The sequence below is a fragment of the Quercus robur genome, chromosome 10, assembly GCF_932294415.1.
Source record: "Quercus robur chromosome 10, dhQueRobu3.1, whole genome shotgun sequence".
Taxonomy (NCBI): domain Eukaryota; kingdom Viridiplantae; phylum Streptophyta; class Magnoliopsida; order Fagales; family Fagaceae; genus Quercus; species Quercus robur.
The window spans coordinates 43686858-43707045 of record NC_065543.1 but is presented as its reverse complement, the minus strand read 5'-3'; the positions used below and the strand labels follow the sequence as shown (position 1 = coordinate 43707045).

Below are 20188 nucleotides of genomic sequence, written 5' to 3'. Positions count from 1 at the left end.
TGTTGGAAGATGAGGTCCTAACCATATGACAAGAGCATTAGTGTTTGCTAGAGGGAAAATTTGTTGTACACTTTACAAGACACAAGTAAAGTTGTGCAAGAATGTTGTTAGTGCAGCTTAGGAGGATTCTTCGCCTAACTTGTGGCATAGGCGGTTGGCTCACATGAGTGAAAAAGGGTTGCAGATTTTGGCAAAGAAGTCTCTCATTCCCTTTGCCAAAAGTATGTCACTAAATCCTTGTGACTTTTGTTTATTTGGTAAACAACATAGAGTTTCATTTAATATACCCTCTACTAGAAAACCCAATGTATTAGATCTTATTTATTCTGATGTATGTGGTCCCATTGATGTTGAGACTTTAGGTGGCAATAAATATTTTGTTACATTTATTGATGATGCTTCACGAAAGGTGTGGGTTTATGTTTTGAAAACTAAAGACCAAATTTTTTAGCACTTCAAGAAATTTCATACCATGGTGGAAAGAGAGAAAGTGAAGCCTTTGAAGTATCTCCATAGTGATAATGGAGGTGAATACACATCTAATGAATTCAAGAGTTATTGCTTCGAGAAAGGCATTAGACATGAGAAGATAGTTCTTAGTACCTCACAACAAAATGGTATGGCAGAAAGGATGAACTGCATTATTATTAAGAAGATTAGATGTATGTTGAGAATGGCTAATCTTCCTAAGTCATTCTGGGGTGAAGCTGTTGTGACTGCATGCTACCTAATTAATAGATCTCCATCAGTTCCTTTGGGTTTTGATATTCCAGAAAGAGTATGGACATGAAAAGATGTTTATTACTCTCACTTGAAGGAATTTGGGTGCAAAGCATTTGTACATGTGCCTAAGGAACAAAGATCAAAACTTGATAGCAAATCCACTTCTTGTATATTTGTTAGATATGGAGATGCAGAATTTGGCTACAAGCTATGGGATCCAAAAGAAAAGAAGATGATTAAAAGTCGAGATGTAGTTTTTCATGAGAATGAAAACTTGGCAGACTTTGAGAAAATTGAAAAGCCTAAAGCTACAGTTGGAGGTGTTCCTGATCTTACACCTACTTCCCTCCTCAAATAATGTCACAAATAGGGAAGAGGTACAAGATGAGAATTATGGTGATGAACCAACTGAATTTGATGCTGATGAGCCAGCAGGTGTTGATGGTGATGATGTGACAAATACAAATAGTGTTGAGCAGGGGGAGTAGCCTCCTCCACTAGAGATAGTAGAACCTCAGGTGAGAAGGTCTACTAGAGAGCATCGTCCATCTACTAGATACCCCACTTTTGAGTATACTATGATTACTGAAGAGAGAGAGCCAGAAAGTTTTCAGGAAGTACAGTCACATAAGGATAAGCAAAGTTGGTTGAAGGCTATGCATGAAGAGATGAATTCTTTGAATAAGAATAAGACTTATGACTTGGTGGAACTTCCTAAAGGCAAGAAGGTACTGAGAAACAAATGGGTGTTCAAGCTAAAGAAATATGATGACAAGTTAGTGAAGTATAAAGCTTGATTGGTGGTTAAGGGTTTCGGTTAGAAACAAGGGATTGACTATAATGAGATATTCTCTCCAGTAGTCAAGATGAGTTCCATTCGGGTAGTTTTGGGATTAGTAGCTAGCTTGGATCTTGAGCTTGAGCAACTTGATGTGAAGACTGCTTTTCTTCATGGTGATTTGAAAGAAGAAATCTACATGGATCAACCAGAGGGATTCAAAGTGAATAGGAAAGAACACATGGTTTGCAAGTTAAAGAAGAGTTTATATGGTTTGAAGCAAGCTCTAAGACAGTGGTACAAGAATTTTGACTCATTCATGGTGGGTCACGGGTACACAAGGACAAATGCAGATCATTGTGTGTATGTTAGAAAATTTCCTAATGGTAAATTTGTTATTCTTCTGCTATATGTAGATGATATGTTGATAGTAAGACAAGATGCAGGTGTGATTGGAAATTTAAAGGACTTGTTCAAGTCATTTGATATAAAAGACTTGGGTCCTACAAGGCAAATTTTGGGTATGCAAATTCTTCGTGACAGGAAAGCTAAGAAGCTATGGTTAACACAAGAGAAGTATATTAAGCGAGTTCTTGAAAGGTTCAATATGAAGCATGCCAAGCCAGTTAGTACGCCTCTTGGTGCTCATTTCAAGCTAAGAAAGAAATCTTGTTCTTCATCCAAGAAAGAGAAAAAAGACATAGTATCAACTATTTATTCCTCAACAGTTGGGAGTTTGATGTATGCTATGGTTTACACACAACTAGATATTGCTCATGCAGTTGGTGTTGTCAGCAAGTTCATGGTTAATCCTGGTAAAGATCACTAGGAAGCAATGAAGTGGATTTTCAGGTACTTGAGAGGTAGCTCTAAATTGTGCTTGACTTTTGGTGATTTAAACCAATTTTAGAGGGTTATGTAGATGCAAATTGGACAGGTGACCTTGATGGTAGGAAATCTACATTGGGGTATTTATTTACTTTTGCAGGGGGAGCTGTATCATGGCAGTCAAGATTGCAGAAGTGTGCTGCCTTATCTACAACTGAAACCGAGTATATTGCAGCTAATGAAGCAGGTAAAGAGATGCTTTGGTTGAAATGGTTTTTCCAAGAATTGGGTTTGAAGCAAGATGGGTATGTAGTTAATTGTGATAGTCAGAGTGCTATAGACTTGAGCAAGAATTCTATGTACCATTCACGCTCGAAGCACATTGAAGTGAGATACAAGTGATTGAGACTAGTTGTTGAACAACAGTCATTTGAATTACAGAAGATTCACACAGATGAAAATCCAGCTGAAATGTTAATTAAGGTTGTGTCTAGAGAGAAGCTAAAGCTTTGTGTCGGGTTAGCTGGCGTGAATTCTAACTGAAGTGTTGGGTTGAAGATCTCCTCTATAGTGGGCTGGAGGGGGAGATTGTTGGGTGCAAGCACCATGTGGGTCCAACCCACTTGCTTGCCACTCTTGTTAAAGCTCATTTATGAGCTTGTCTTCTCAAGCTCCACAAAGTCAATTTTTTGGTTTAATGCAAAGCCGAGCATGCATGGGAAGGTCTGACTTCTCTTAATGAGAAGTGATGCAAAGCTGAGCAGGCGTGTCTAACACGCTGAAGGAAGAAAAAGAAAAGAAACAAGCAAGCAGAGAGCTGAAAGAGAGAGCCATATTCGGCTATTTGTGGTGAGTTCCAAAGTGAGCAAGAAACACAAAAGGAGAGAGTTTAACCATTTGAGGTGCAGTCCGTGTGAAGAGATAGAGAGAAACACAGTGAGAGTGTGAGAGAGTGAAAAAGAAAAAGGAGACATTTTTCTTTGCTCAAGTTACACACAAGGAAGATAAATTGGTGGAGTTCTAATGGAGCTTTTGATTGCTACAACCATGGAGAGTTGGAGTATTCATAGGAAGATTTTGCTATTGACTTTGTGGTGAGATTGTATTTAATCCTTGAGATTTATTTGTTGTATATCCAATTTATTGTGAACTTAAGTTTAGCATAAACTTGATAGTTGTAATCTTTATTTCATAGTGGATTTTTTCGGAGCTGCCTCGTGGTTTTTCCCTCTACACCGGAGGGTTTTCCACGTAAGATTTGGTGTTCTTGTGTGGTTGTGTTTATGTGGTGTTTGTTGGAATTTTTTTGTTTCCATAATATTGCTATTCCTTGGTAGTTATATATATTTTAATTCACACATAGACATAGAGGGGATTGGGATTTTCCCCCAACAGTAGGTAAGTCTTGCAACACGTTATTTAGTGTAAAATGTATTAATTAATTTGAATTCACCCATTCTAAGTACTGACTTAAATTTTCATATAAAAAATTAGTCCATGGCCATGGGGTCACGGCAATGACAGTATGTATCTAAAAGATACCAATAAGTGCATTATTAGAGCAGTTACATTTAGCAGTAGCGCAGGCTCTCCCCACATACACCATGACTTGTTTCAAATTGCCTATTTCACTTTGTAATGAGATCGAAGGCTTGATCTGCAAGTTCTTTTGGGAACAACGTGGGGAAAATCGCAAAATTCATTGGATGAAGTGGCTAGATTTGTGCAAGCCAAAAACTCAAGGAGGCTTAAGGTTTAAAGATCTCTCCCTTGTAGCAACAATAAATATTATACTTAAGATTTTAGATATTGTGAGTTTGAGATCTATATATATTTTTAATAAATTTGGATTTAGAATAGGTACTCTTAACCTAAACATGTCTTTTCCTTCCATGTAAGTGCACAAAAATGGACTGAAATGGACCAAAATGGACCAAAGAGGTCCGAATGGACCGAAGTGGCCACAAATGGAATGAAGTGGACTGAATGGACAGAATAGGACCCTATGGGAACAAGGTGGACCAAATAGGACTGGCATGGACCGAATAAGAACGAATGGACATATTAGGACTAAAGTGGACATAATGGACCAAATAGGAACAAATAAGACCGAATAGGACCATAGTAGATCAAATAGGACCAACGTCGACTAAATAGGACCGAAGCATACAAAATTGACTGAATAGGACTAATGTGGACCGAACAGAACCAAAGTGGACAAAATGGACAGAATAGGACTAAAGTGGTTAGAATAGGACCAATGTGGACCTAATGAACCCAATAAGACCAAATAGAACCAAAGTGGACAAATTATATTAAAAAAAAAAAACCAAAGTGGAGTGAAGAGGTCAGAATGGACCGAAGTAGAAAGAATAGAACTTTTAAATATGTATCATTTTTATTGCATTTTTAGGGCTCATGTTTCTGATTTACGATATCTAATTTTTTTTAACTCAAAACTAAAGAGTTTAACCCAAATATAATAAAATTTCATATTTTTCAACCCAAAAATTAAGGAAAAAAATGAATTTTTGAGCTAAACTTGAAAAGTCAATCTACAAAAAGAATCAATTTAAGACCCAATTAGCCCAAAATGGAGGGGAGGGGACTGAAATTGATTGAGTGGACCAAACTAGACCGAAGTGGACTAAAGTAGACGTAATTGGACCGAAGTAGACCTAATTACACCCAATAGAAATTGTTTTATTTTTAAGGAGAAAAAAATTATAAATTATAGGATAAATTGCAAATTACACCCCTAAAGTTTGGGAGTGATTGGATTTTACACCTTGAAGTTTAAGAATTTGGATTTTACCCCCTGAGATTTGGTTATGTTTGGATTTTACTCCCTAAATTTTAGGAGTGTTTGGATTTTTCAGATTTGGAGATGTAAAATCCAAACATCCTAAACTTTAGGAGGTAAAATCTAAAATTTGAAATTTCAGGGTATAAAATTTAATCACCCCAAAACTTTAGAAGTGTAATTTGTGATTTACCCTAAATTATATTACAATTACAAAATAATTATTAATTTTCACGCAGCGCATGGGTTTATGACTAGTTCTTAAGTAGAGAACATTTCTGTCTTTCTACTTCGTAAAAAATGCTGAATATATCACAAATATAAATTATCAACACGCATGATTTTAATATATACCTCAGGCAAAACTGTAAGTAGCTCCAAGAATCCTGGTATGTATTCTGGATGAGATTTCATCTCATCTTTAAACCAATTCACAATACCACTTGCAAGCCAATTAAGCATAATAATATCCTCTTGGCTTTATAATATCACAAGATTTCTATCACTTGCTTGTTTCATAAAAATATGCAGTACCCAGATAATGATTAACGATTTTTTAAAGTGGTATGGGAACCCAAAAAGTTATTTTTGATGCAAGAGATCAATTATCTGATTCTTAGGCTACCACTACTAAAAACATAAAATTCCAGTATAGGTTTCTCAGACATGTAAATGGACTCAATTTGCCTCAAATTACCACATTCTAAAAAAATTAATGAACAAGAAGGAATGGCCCAATTCAAGTGCTTGGTTAGACACAAATTGTATTCCGCTGTAAGCACATAACTTATGTTACGATCCAAGTGTCTCACATGTCTTAAGTGCATGCTTAACCATGTGTATATAAGTTCTTATACACCCTCCCTTTGCAAGCTATTTTTCAAGCGTAAGTTCCTATCCATGAGTTTGGATCAACCTACAAAAAAATATTATTAAGAACTGCAATACTCACAAAGAGCTCTCAACTTTCAGCACAAACATAAATCCAACCTGCTAGTCGAAACCCTTTGTTCATGCTGTTGTAAGATGTTTTTGAAATTAATCCTTCAAAGATAACCATTATTGGAAGTCCCAATACAATATATTTAATCTTTACCTTCACACCCTCATCACTCAAATTCAAAATTATGCATTCATGCCTTACATGTTTGTTTAAACCAAACTAAATGAGTTTTAACAAGACGACTTAGCAAATATTGGCTTAAGAACAGTCATGATGAAATATCCGGGCTTCTTATATATATATATATATATATATATATGTATATATATATATATATAGCTAACTTCCAAAATATAAATACCATGAAATCATTTGAGCAGAGTGTACAGCTTTTGAACAAAGTTATCAATGTAGGAGTTTTCAAGCCCTTTGCTGGACAAGAACTCTCTCCATTTAGCATGGTTAGCTCTCACCTCTTTCCCCACTTCACTGTCATCATCCATTACAGCTTTCACTGCCTTGCACACACCTTCCCTAGTAAATAGCCCATCTTCCTCACCTTTCTCAACTTCAACTCCCACTTTTAGATCTCCACCCATCAGCCTTGCATTGATAATTTGATCCCCAGCGTGCGGTAACAGCACCAATTGGCACTCAGTCACCAGTGCCTCTGATAAAGAACCAGATCCACAATGTGTCACAAAGCAACCTACAGAAGGATGGCTCAGTATCAACTGCTGCTGAACCCAATCCCCATGAACAACCCCTCTTCCTTTTACTCTCTTTACAAACCCTTCTGGCAATGCAGATTCAATTACTTCAGCCTCAATTGGTGGTTTTAGTGCAGCCAAAAAAGGCAAGCCTGTTAGCTCAAAACCCAAAATCAGTTCTTGAAACTGATCTTTCTTTAAAATGCATTCACTTCCAAATGCACAGAATATCACAGTTCTGGCCTTGAAGCTATCCAACCACTTTGTCCATTTCTCCTCTAATTCTATAGTTGGTGGCTTAGGCACTACTGGCCCTGTAAGAATAACGGGTTTTTTAAATTGTTCTTCAACATAGTCACAGTAAGGCCCTTCCATCTCCATGCAAGCTCTGAAACTAATCGCATCAGAATTGTTGAAAGACATAATTTGGCGTTCTGTGAATGATATGTCTGAGCCAAATTGCTTCACTGCTGAAAATGATAGGTGCCGAGTTTCAAATGGAAGTAACTTGATCGATGAAGGTGGGAAACATGGTGGAGGTTCCTTATAATCAGCTGCTGTTAATGATTTTTCATTGAGTTTTCTTTCTGGGCTTAGCAAAAACCCTATAGACGCCGGGCTAATGCTGCAATAATGTATCGACTTAATGCCTAGCCGGTGTGCCAATGCTGGTAGCCAGTGAGTGAAATCATAGAATACAAAATGGGGTTTGAGTTCACAAAGAGAAGCTTCAATGGAGGGTGCTGTAAGGTCCATAGCAGTCATTAGGAGAGAAAGCAAAGGGAAAGGAACATCTGCGGTTGTTTCAGCACCAGGAGGGAGGCCATCTACATGTGGAACAATGATTGGGATGAAAGAAATGAGGTCTTTGTGAAGATTAAAAGACTCTAGCTTAGCTTGAGTTTTGTTTGGCAAGAAGAAAGAGATTCTGTGGCCTCTCTCTGCAAGTTTGTTGGACATGTGGAGGAACGAGGTTAGATGGCCCATGGCAAACCATGGGTACATAACTATGTGAAAGGTTTTGTCACTCATAATTGCTGCAAAACAAAAATACACATCAGCTGGTTAACTAGATTTCAATCATATTATGGTTAAGTGATTAAATTTACAGTTTCTTATCAGTTTTGAAAATGCTACTTGTAGATAACAATTGTTTCCCACATGCTACCACTACTAAAAACATAAAACCTCAGTATATGTTTCTCCCGCATGTAAATGACCTAGTTACTACAAGCTCAAATTAATGAACAAAGACTGATCCAAAGTGCTTGAATCTAGAAAAAAAGATTAAGATTTCTTACCGCCTGAGAACAATAGATTAAGGATTCTAGAATGCTAGTGGCATCAAGAAGGAAATTATCAGCAACCTAAATAGGAAAACAAAATGTTAATTTATTTAAAACAGAACAGTATGACACATATGGTTTGATGAGCAGAAAAGACAACAGAAGATAAGAAAATAACTACAGAAAAAATTCTGATTAGAGTGGACTACAGAACAAATTATAATTAGAGTGGAAAAACATGAATAGCAAACGATAAAAATAAACCATCACACAACACCAATAAAAAACTGCATAACCTAAACTTTGATTACTACAAGTTATTGAAATAGAGGGAAACCAATAGTTTTTGAAAGTTTTTTTTTTTTGGGGGGGGTGGGGTTTGAAATTATGAGTTTACATTGAACTATCAATATAAGATAGTTATTGTAGAAAACAGGAAGCTTGCTAGAGAGAGAGATAAAAAGTTGACTGCTAGAAATAAATCAAGTCCAAAGCATTTTTCATACTAAATAACGATTTCAGCATAGTATGATGGATTGAATAGAAGAATGAGTTTCAACTTTTAATTGACTTGGAGAATATTGTGCTTGGAAAAAATCATAATCTATATGCTGCATGCATAGCCACAAATAAAGAGGGTGATCTCGTATATGTACCTGTGGTTTAATTTTGCAATTTTAAACCACAAAGTCTTCTGGAAAACTTGAAAACATGAAATAGCTGGAAGTTTTGGTAAGTCCAGCAGTCAATTTGTTGGTGCCAAATGCATTAATTTGGGTTCACCGATTCTAGTAGGTTCCTCCTAAAATTTGGCTTGATGGAACTGATTTTCAGTTTTCATATTAAGGAGGAGCCCATAGGTTCCCTGGCAGTGAGTATATCTGAAAGAGACCAACATTGCATTAGTAATATCAATATGACTATTTTGGGACAACAAAAAATGGCTGTTCTGTATGCAGTTTTCACCTGTGATCATAATGAATAAGGGAGACGCACCTAGATGCACGATAATCACAAGCCGTATCAACTGCTTCGTATACACAACACAAGGGAAGAGTAGAAAATTTATTGCATGTAGTTGGAAACTTCAAAAGGGGACAGATTCATTTCCCTTATCTCCAAATTTATTTCTTATTTTTTTAAAAATATTTTTTTCTCCATGACAACACAAGAAATGATCTTTTGATGACCCTATTTTTACGGCTGTGGTGGTTGTCAAACTATCACTTGAGTGCCTATTGAGTGCACTCACCACCTTTTATCCATTATTCACAATCAGCCACGTAGGGTTATGGCAAAAGTCATGGCACAAGAATTGTGTCCACAAATTTTCTCAATATGGTCCTCTACCTCCAAATACTCTTCTTCAATCTTCAGTCTCCAATGAAGCTTTAGTGTAATATATCAAATATGGTGTAAATTTACTTGTTTATTTTGAAAGAATTTATAAAAATATATGGATTGTTTGGATTTTGTCTCATTTATGATATTTGTAAGGACCTCAACCCACCAAGAACAATGGATGATGGCCCAACATACCCAAAACAATATATTTGTAAGAGAATGGGTTAATTCAGGGTACAGTCTTATAAAAAGAGTAGATCATAGTTGACTGGATTCAAGACAGTAAGACAAATTAATGAAAATAGAGCTCCTCGGTCAAGTCCGAGGATGAGATGTTCTTATATTAAATCAAGCTTATTCCCATACAATGTGTTCTTCTTTTTTTCTTCCTTCACAGATTACATGACCATTTTTTATGGGGCCTTTCCCTTATATGGTCCTTCCATCCTTCATCCCAACCTTCCACTTGTTGACCTTATAGATGATCTCTTGGATGCTTGTCCCATCTAAAGCCTCCTGAAAGTTTTATGAATAGCTGTAAACTGAGATATTACTGTTTAGGTGTCATTTCCTCATAAATGTGGCCAGTTGGTTAAGTACAAAGTATTTAATGTAGTGGTAGTAGCTTTCTTCCCAGATATTTCTTCCTTTGTTGTTGGCTACCTTCCTTGAAACCTATTCTCAAAAGACTGATTACCTTTTGTACAGCATTCCCGAGGTGGCTGGGTTCCAACCTTCCATAAGCTTTCTCGAGGAAGCTCAACTCCTCGAGAACTTACCACCAGTTCGTTATTATCTTTCCTTGTCCTCAATTCGTTGATCCCAAAACTTAATAAACCTTGAGACCATCCTCAAGTTTCTATGTGTTATTGGGCACGGCCCACGGCCCAACTCAGTTACTCGCCCTATTTATCCTCACAATATTTATTAAGCTTATTTTTTTACCCTCAAATAAAATTGAGAGTCAAAACCCATAGCTTGATTGTTAGGAGTTCCACTTAATGTGCAATTGAGAGAGAGATTAAAAAAGAGGCTAGGCTAAAAAGGCACATGTCCAAATAGGATATGTAGTGCAAGTTGACAAGTTCTATAATTTTTTTTTTTTTTTTGGTTGATAAATTTGATAATTACAATGGGCAGGAGATATTTGAATCATGTATGTCTCCATTAGAAACGTCAAAATATGAAATATGTGCTACAAGGCTCTTGACATATAGAGCTAATAATTTATTTATTTTCCCTTTATCTACATTTTAAATTTACATAACATTTTCATTCACATAAAAATGTTATCCCATTATATCCAAATTGTGCTCTCTAATAAGGCGTCAAATGGGTGGGTATAACAAGTCATCTTCAATCAATTTCCATTTTGTAGGTTTTGAAATGTTACGTTAAAAAAATTTTAAAATAACAATAGCAACCAAGTCTAAGATTTAAACATTTTTGGTAAGTTATGGATTTTTGACAGATTAGCCTGAGTTAGCTAAGACTTTGATATTATTGTTGTTCAATTTATCTTATTTCCATGTCTACAATGAGTAATATTATTTTATTGAACATCTTTATTTTTAGTTCAAACTTGGTTTTGCCATTTGCATTGGGAAATTTCAATGCTATTCTATTTTACCATTCTAAAACACCACTTTATCAATATACCATACCATTTTACAATTCCTCCACATCCCAAAACTCTATTTTTATTAAAATATTATTTTTTAACCCATTTTTTATTATTTCTTCCCCATCGTTCAGCTCATTTTCCTGGGCTTTTCAACAGCCATTTTTGTTCCTCTCTCCCAGCACCGGTTCAACACACAACACACACCCATTATACAACGATCAACATATCCAAACCCATCACCACACCCACACACACACAAACACAAACATCAAACCAGCAACAAAGCCACACACAAACAGAACCCAGCAACAAAGCCACGCACAAACACAACCCAGCAACAAAGCCAAGCCACACACACAAACACAAACCCATTCAAAAACCGGACCACCGATCAAAAACCCAGGCCAGGCCACCGATCCACGCCGCCGATCAACCAATCCACACCGCCGATTTGAAACCCAGGCCACCGATCAAAAACCGGAGCAAACCCATTCAAAAAAATCATCACCGGAGCAAACCCATTGAAACCCATTCAAATAAAATCATTACCGGAGCAAACCCATTCAAACCTATTCAAAAAAACATCATCACCGGAGCCATCGGAGCAAACCCATCCAATAAAATCATCACCGAAGCCATCGGAGCAAATCCATTCAAAAAAATGAGAGAGATGAGAGAGCAGAGACGAGAGACAAGATGGAGAGCAGAGATGAGAGAGCAAACCCATTCAAAAAACATCATCACCGGAGCCACCGGAGCAAATCCATTAAAAAAAAAAACATCACTGGAGCCATCGGACCAAATCCATTCAAAAAAATGAGAGAGATGAGAGAGCTGAAACGAGAGAGAAGACGAAGAGCAGAGACGAGAGAGAGAGAAGGGCACAGACAAAATGAGAGAGATGAGAGACAGAGGAAAGAGAGTAGAGATAAAATATTGTTTTTTTTTTATACAATACCGCTACAGTGCAATTCTATCTTTAGAATTGCACTGTAGCAAGTATTGCAAAAATTTTACAATACTTGCCTTTGCCATTTCCTGATGTAGATGATTTTAAGGTTACAAATGCTAAATTTCCCTTAGATATAGCATTAGCATTTTCCAATGCTAATGCTAAGGTTTTAAGAAATTTGATACTAGTATTCGAATATGTAATGAGATGAGACTTCATAAACATTAAATATTCGTTTTCTATTTTTTTTTTTTTTTGTTAGTGATGATATTAATATTTTTTATAAATATAATAGAATTTAAACCTATAGAGTTTGCTCCAAAATGATTAATTTAACCATTAAATTAAAGATCCTAAGAGCCAATAGCTCAACTGGTTCTTTTTGGCATTTTCAATAAAGACGTTAAGGTCAATAAAAGATTGGAGATTAATCTTCGCTTAAACTAAAAACTAATTAGTATTTTAATTTAATGATAACGAATATAATTATTAAAAGCGAACATCATAAGTCGAAACTTTACAAAGACATTAAGGTTCAAATCCAATTATGGAATTATTAGAACGAAGAAAAAAAAACATTAGGTTAAGACATCTATGAGTTTCATTTTGATATTGTTTAGATTCAATTTCAAACAATTTATATAACTATATAAAACTTTTATTTATTTATTTTTTTTAAGAATCATAATAAAACTTTAAAAACTGAACTAAAAGCAATCAATCTCCAATTGATTGTTTCTCAAAAAAATAAATTCTCCAATTGATTTGTTCACATACTCAACGTGCCCCTCTTCACTCATTCACGCATGTTCCACCACCATAAAAACAACAGCAACAACAATTCACACATATTATATTGTCGCCAAGCTTATAGAAACAAAAACAAACAAAAAAAAAAAACAGAAACAGAAAGAGAACACAGTGAAAGAGTTTGAACTTTGAACTTTTGAAGTTGAAGTTGATGGCTTCGCTTATAGAACCCGAAACCCCATCAGAGAACATCTACATACCAGAGGAATGGTCCGATGCCGCAGACTCCATTGCTTACGATTCTATCACTTCGCCGCCTCCCATTGCTCTTGTCTGCGGCGCCAAAAACTCTGGCAAAACCACCTTCTCTCGCTACCTCCTCAACATCCTTCTCCAAAGGTCCATTCTCATTCTCTCTCTCTCTCTTAATATATATATATATATATATATATATAACTATCTTTGAATTTGTATGGATACTATGTTAGTGAACCTTTAAGTATGTATTTGCTACTAAAATTTGTTTCTTTTTGCCTTTTTCTTTCATGGGTATGCTCTCAATTTCACAACTTTTATGCCTGGTAATATTTGTATGACTATTTAAGTGTGTATTTGCTAGTGAAAATTGTTTCTTTTTTCCCTTTTCTTTCATTGGTATGCTTTGAATTTCACAACTTTTATGCCTGGGAATATTTGTATGTCTATTTAGCATGTATTTGCTAGTGAAAATTGTTTATTTTTTTCTTTTTCTTTAATGGGTGTGCTTTCAATTTCACAACTTTTATGCCTGGGAATATTTGTATGTCTATTTAGTATGTACTTGTTAGTGAAAATTTGTTTCTTTGTTTCCTTTTTCTTTCATGGGTATGCTTTCAATTTCACAACTTTTATGCCTGGGAATATTTGTATGTCATCAATGAAAAGCTGCACTGAAATTTTACTATTCTTATTTAATATGTTTTTGTTAATTTCTTACCCCCAAAAAGGGTTTTTGTCAATTAGATTTAATATCTGGTAGAAACAGTTACCTTGATCTTCATTTGTTATTTTATTATATTGGATTTGTATGTGATATTGTGAAAAGCCATCCATGTACTACATGATAAGTCTGATGTTTCATTGTTGCATTGCTTTATTGAATTCAGTGATTTTTTTTATTGCAAGATTTCCTCGCATATATTTGACTATGAGTGATGTCGCGGTATTAAATTTTTTCTACATAAGCATTACAGACTAAAGTGTCAACTTCTAAACACAAAATAAAAAGGTAATTAAGAAATTTATTTATTTTGTTAATGTGGCACCAATCACATTCATTGTTATGTCATGTTGTAAGCTGTTTGTAGTAAAATTGGTAGTACCTTTAATATTTTCCATTTGATTATATTGTTTTAATTCGGAATATGATCCTCATTAGTAGACCTGTGTGGATAAATTGAAGATGTATCGTCTACATAGCCTGTGTTGAAATTTGAAATATATCCCAGTTGTTATTTCTCCCAGTTGAAGTACCGAACCAGGTTTATAATCTTTGATATTGATGTTTTGTTTTCCTTTTTCATTTGTTTGTGAAGGGATGAGGGTTTGGGAAATAGTTTTGTGAGCTTCATGCTGCCTTTCTTTGACTGATATTTTCATTTTCTTACTTTTAGTTTTTACCACCTAAAATATTCAATTTACGTCTGTTTATAGGTATAAGAAAGTAGCTTATTTGGATACAGATGTTGGTCAACCTGAGTTTACACCTCCTGGTTTTCTATCCCTCACAATAGTTGACCAATTAACTCCAGGTAAATATTTATGGTTATAAGTTAGTTAACAATCTTGTCAATTCATTGTGTTACTATAATTTCACTGGAGTATTATTGTTTGTTCTTTGTAATTTTTATAATTATTTATCCAGATTTCTCTTTTGTTTCATTGAATTAGATTTGACAATCCCATGTCTGAAGACTCCAGAGAGGTATGAACTGTTGAACCTTGTCCTCCTCATTATTAACCTCATTCTTAAATATTAAAAACTGGCACTGTTGCTAGTGGATCAATTATGTAACCATGTGTTATGGTATAGAGTTGAAAATCTGCAATGAATAGGAGTTATTGGGCTAAATGATACTGACTGGAAAGTATTGTCTTTAATGAGAAGTAGGTTAAACGGTTGCTTGTTGTCTAGTTTCTGAAGGGCATTGTAATGATGGCTTTTTCATGGTCCTGTCAATAGGCCTTTCTGGCCATAACCCTTGATTAATCCATTGCCATTGTTATGATAACATTCACATAAGTTATAACATTATACCTGTTATATGCATTGTAATTACTTTTTTTTCTTATAAAAATATTTTTCTTTGTAACTTATCAATATATATATATATATCTTTTTTTTCTCTTTGCTATTGATATAATATGTGAAAGCCAGCTGAGTGATGAACCATGACAAAAGTGTGATAATGTGAAGATTGATATGGTTTATCCCTGATTCCCTGATTTGGTAAATGCTGTATGAGGGAATTTTGAGGATCAAGTGTTTCAAAGTGGGCACTATAAGCTTCTTATAAAAAAAAAAAAGAAAAAAAAAAGAAGAAGAAGAAAAGTGGGCACTATAAGCTTAGAGTTTGGTTTTGGTAAATAACTTTAATTGCAGGGGAATTGGAAACTCTAAATGGAGGTTCCTAATATTATGGAGAAGTGTATAAATTGTTGTTTGGATTCCCACAATCAGTACAAAGTTTGAAACTTTTTTGGTCTGTAGAATTTAAGATGGGATTTTGCTACTTTATGAATGTAGATCAAACATTACTTGTGACCTATTACATGAGCACCGTTTGTTAGATGCGAGCTCATACAGTTTTTTTTTTTCTTCCCAAAATGTAATTAGTCTCCAAGGGTTTACTATCACATGCTATCGATTAACTGTTCAACTATTTCTCTCTTCCGCCCCTCTCTTTCAATTCCGCCTTATGTTGCAAGTAGGCATTTCCATGTATATGCTAGATTCCATTGAAGAAAATACATGTGTTGACGTACTATTTTCATTTCCTCTCAGATGCTTCTTCTTCGGTGATGTGTCTTCAAAAAGGGATCCAACAGTGTATTTGAATGCTATATTTTCCCTATGTGATTACTATCAAACGGAGTATTGCTTGTCGAACAAGAGTAAAAACCCTACTAAGACTGAATTGCCTCTTGTCATAAATACTCCTGGCTGGGTGAAAGGTAGCCTTATTTAAATGGTTAATTGCCTCTCTTTTTTTCTTCTGATTTGCAATGTGATAAAATTTTCTCCAAATTCCAATATTGTATTACTTCTTTACTGGGTACCGATGTATTTACATGAATATTATTTGATTTGTTTCTGTAACAACACCATTTTCTCCAAATTTGCTCATGTGACAGGTGTTGGTTATGACATATTGGTGGATATGTTGAAATACATTGCTCCCACCCATGTAGTTAAAATAAACATATCCGCTGAGAGTAAGAATCTACCAGCTGGGGCATTCTGGTTAGATGAGGATAAGGAGATGGTTAATCTAATTGAGATCAATTCAGCTCGTCAGGATTCTTACAATAGATCGTAAGTTCTTAGCTGTCTCCTGGTTTATTACATTGTGAATGCAATTTATTTTCTACATAGTTGTAAATCTTGATTCCTTTGCGTTATCAAATATATATCACTTTGTCTTATGTTGGTTTTCATTCTTCATACATGAGGATCATTGAAATTATGATCTTGTTCTTCTCTTCTGGAGTCTTTCAATGTAACCTATCCATAATAGAAAAGTGTGTTCTACTGATCACATTAGTTTGTTCTTTTACTTTTCTCTTTTTTGTAATCTTTGCTTTGCTTTGTGCCTTTTTTGCATAATGAAGCTTTTTGAATATACATCTTTCTTACTTATCCAAAAAAAAAAAAAACCTAAAAGTAATTGCGGTAGGATACTATACAATCTGTTGCCTTGATGAGTGGCATATTTATTGCTACAAGACATGGATTTTTGTTAGAGTTGTGGCTTTTCTTCTTTACATTTTATCTTCACTTTGTTTTCCAGGGTGCTTGTGCAAAAGGATGCACGTTCTTTGCGGGAATTTCGTATAATGGCATATTTCAGGCAGTGCTTTCCTAGTAACCTGAATATTACCACAATCAAAGAACTTGCGCATGCATTAGCTTCGCACCCTGCTTATGAAGTTCCAGTATCAAGCGTCAAGATCAGGCATCTTCATTGTGAGGTCAGTTCAAGATGTTGATTGAATTGCTGCAGCGTTGTTTTTAAAATTTATTTTTCAGTGCATACCACTTTTATTGTAATATTTCCTTCCTATTCAGTGTAGCCTTGGATATATTAAGGCAGAATTCAGAGAAAAATAGATCATGTCATTAGAATTTGGTAAAATATTGCTATTAACTTTTTTTTTTTTGATCCATGTCACAGGAATGTATACATTTATTTGTTAAATTGTTTCAAGTTCTTTAAAATGTTTCAATTTTTTAATGCTAGGTCCCAAGTTCCGAGGTATTCTACAGTTTGAATGCAACTCTCGTTGGCTTGGCAGTTAGCTCTGAAGGCTCTGAAAATTTACCTTTGAGTGTTGGCCTTGGTGGGTCACTTTTACTTTATTGTGTCACCTTGCTAAATCGATCATTATTTACTTTCTCTCAGCTGCATAGCTCTGGCCAGTATTTGTAATCAGTCATGATTTTTTCCATTGTAATGCTAGTTTGTTTGGGGAGATGGAGGGTAAAGTTTTATAACATAAAATAAGCTAGAATCATTTTTCGTAATAGATGGCTGCAGATTTGTGGTCAAGTTGTAGTACTAAAGTATATTCTATAAATTGTTTCTTGTCTGATGATTGCATGTTCTTATTATAAATTAATTACATAAAATCATAAGAGATATTTCTAATTTCCACTTACAAAAATGTTAATGGAAATTTTAATGTTTTAGCATACTAGATGGTGTATTTACTATCCTAGCATGCCAAAAGCTCCTCCTATGAGATTACTTCTCTCTCTCAATTTCATATATGATATTGCAAATGCTATACCTACCCCTCTTTGGAAGATAAATTCAAGGAGATTTTTATCCTTCATGGTCATCATCTTATTGTTCTTGGTTGCATATCATCTAACAATAACACTTTTTTAGAACTATATCCAATCATCAATTTCCTGCAAAGCATTCCATGCCTTTTCATCCTTAGAGTCACATTGGAAATATTAATTGCAATATAAACGATATTCTGATTGAAAAAGGTTTTTACTTGTGAGCTTTAACAAGTTTTGAGGGAGTGATAAATGTTTCATTGCTTTCAAAAGATGGCAATGTTTCAGTATTTATTTAAGATAGCAGTTTGTACTTCCAATTTTTTTTCCTCTTGGAATTGTTTCCATGAACCATTTTATATCCATTATCATATTATGTTTCCATTTCCATATTCATTGTAATCCTTAAATTTGATGACTCTGACAATCCCACGAACTTAATTCCATTTTGTACCAGGGATAGTGAGAGGCATTGACACTTTTAAAGGTTTGCTATATGTAATCACACCTGTCCCTCAGAGCACTCTGGAAAAAGTCGATCTCTTTCTGCAGGGATTTATCCAAATTCCTACTGGCTTATTGCAGGTAACATACCACCCTCCTCTGTCATATCTTGTCCTGGAAAAGAAAACATGTTTTTTCTGCTAATCATTTACGTGCTCAACTTTCTGTACCATATCCTGCTTGATTTCTGTCTGCATGCATTTTTTGGGTAATTTTTAATTTTCTTTTGCATTTTTCCTGCTGCAAAGTGGTCTTTTAGGATCAAAAGATGCTTGTTCATTTTTAAGTGTACTAGTTACCCTAATATGCTTGTTGCATGTGTTGATGAATCTGTTGCTGGGATGTTATGAGGTATGCATATGAGGATGAGTAGTTTAGGACAGACTGCCACATGCTGGTTACTGCACGGGAAATTCATTGGGGCAAAAATGAAAAGGGAGGTGTATTTTGCTGAATTTCTCAGCATCATTGCTAAAGGAAATGTGGGTGCATAGGATGTTTGTATGCAAGCTCAACTTGATAAAGCTTTAAATCTCAACTATTCAATTGTATACATGATCCCTTTTGCCATATCATTTGTCAAATCATAAGCTATCTGACCTTTCTTATTGCAATAGTCTGCGCTCTGTTCTTTAAAACCATAACACAGAACGTGCCTTACTATTCTCTAAACCATAAATGGGCCATCTGTGCCTCAATTAGCTCATAAGCATTACATGATATAGGAATGACCAACTTGCTGTGCTTACTACCTTATTCATTCACATTTTATTTAAAAGCATTCAAGGACTCCTTTTACTCATTTTATTCTTGTCATGACAATTAGATCCTTAAATTTTGATTACTGCTGTAGTTCTTATTTGAACAATTGACTTCTTTTCAGGTCCAGGGATGCGTTTCGCCTTACATGTCTGCAAATGTTTTCTCTACAAGCTAGGTCTTATTCTACTGATGATATCCAAGTATATTCTTTTCGGATTTCCTTTGTGGTTATCTTCTTTTAGGATCTCCTTTACAGTTATTCAGCTAAGTTATGTCCCAACCACGCAAGAGATGGGTTGCATAGTGGCTGCAGAAGCCAGTCTTAAATTATTTTAATAGACATCAAAGACTCTGTTACTCTCTTGTTTGATTAAAATTTTGATCTTAAGTATTATTTTAATCTCTTATATGTAATGGTCATTAAATTTATTTATCAGAATTACTTTGGCTCAAAAAATACTCCTACACTTGTTTGACGCTCGATGAGCTTTAGCCATTGCTAGCCTTGCTATCTTTTATTAATTACAAGATTATCTTTAATTGTTAGGAATACCTGTATTCACCGGTGTTTCTGTATCCCATTATTAATTTTAGCCGATATGATTTGTGAAAGCTGTGTTTTAAATTTCTAACTTTCATGTGATGAGTAGAATGTATGAATCATGTAAGAATAGTTCAGTCTTTTGGCTGGATGATTTGCCAAAAAAAAAAATTAGCTGTCAAGAAACCAGAAATGAGAGTGACTGTTATGTATAGGTTGCCCTTCCATGGTTTTTTAAACCAGGTTTCAGTGGTGTGGATGCTGAACTGGCTAGTTAACTACTCGTCTGTTATTTGTTCGGTTGAGCTACTTAATAAGCCTCATGGGCGTTATCTCTCTCTCTTGGGAGGGTTGTTCTGGACTCTGGATGTAAGGCAAATTAAATTAAAATTGTGAATTGATTGTGATGGAGACTGTGGAGTCAAGTTTGGACCAGAAGAAGATTTCTTGCATTTTACTTCTTGGAGTTAGGCAGTTGACATGGTGGAGCAATGTTAAGATTGGAAGCTAAGCTGGGAATAGAAAAGTCTAGTGAACAACTCTGTTTCTGTCAGTAAAGGTTTTAAAATTCCATTTGTATCAGAATCATGCCC

The 20188-nt window shown here is 35.0% G+C and overlaps 2 protein-coding genes across 4 annotated transcripts; one reads left to right on the top strand and one right to left on the bottom strand.

Annotated features, from left to right (window-relative positions):
• Nucleotides 1-6089: 6089 nt before the first annotated feature.
• On the bottom strand, nt 6090-9229 carry LOC126701817 (cyanidin 3-O-galactoside 2''-O-xylosyltransferase FGGT1-like). Of its 3 annotated transcripts, XM_050400197.1 has the most exons (4): nt 9038-9206; nt 8728-8952; nt 8087-8152; nt 6090-7822 (listed from the first exon to the last, which is right to left on the bottom strand). In XM_050400197.1, exon 4 carries the CDS (start codon nt 7815-7817, stop codon nt 6444-6446), a length of 1374 nt encoding a protein of 457 aa, XP_050256154.1. In that variant the 5' UTR covers nt 7818-7822; nt 8087-8152; nt 8728-8952; nt 9038-9206; the 3' UTR covers nt 6090-6443. The 3 variants fall into 3 exon arrangements, with proteins under 3 accessions (XP_050256154.1, XP_050256155.1, XP_050256153.1); XM_050400198.1 differs by lacking the exon at nt 8087-8152 and having other exon boundaries at nt 6093-7822; nt 9068-9229; XM_050400196.1 differs by lacking the exon at nt 8087-8152 and having other exon boundaries at nt 6093-7822; nt 9038-9205.
• Nucleotides 9230-12835: 3606 nt separating this feature from the next.
• On the top strand, nt 12836-19604 carry LOC126702440 (polynucleotide 5'-hydroxyl-kinase NOL9). Its single transcript, XM_050401142.1, has 9 exons — nt 12836-13140; nt 14434-14531; nt 14671-14704; nt 15785-15954; nt 16135-16315; nt 16791-16971; nt 17241-17340; nt 18246-18373; nt 19176-19604. The coding sequence occupies exons 1-9, from the start codon at nt 12953-12955 to the stop codon at nt 19227-19229; spliced, it is 1134 nt and encodes a 377-aa protein (XP_050257099.1). The 5' UTR covers nt 12836-12952; the 3' UTR covers nt 19230-19604.
• Nucleotides 19605-20188: the final 584 nt, after the last annotated feature.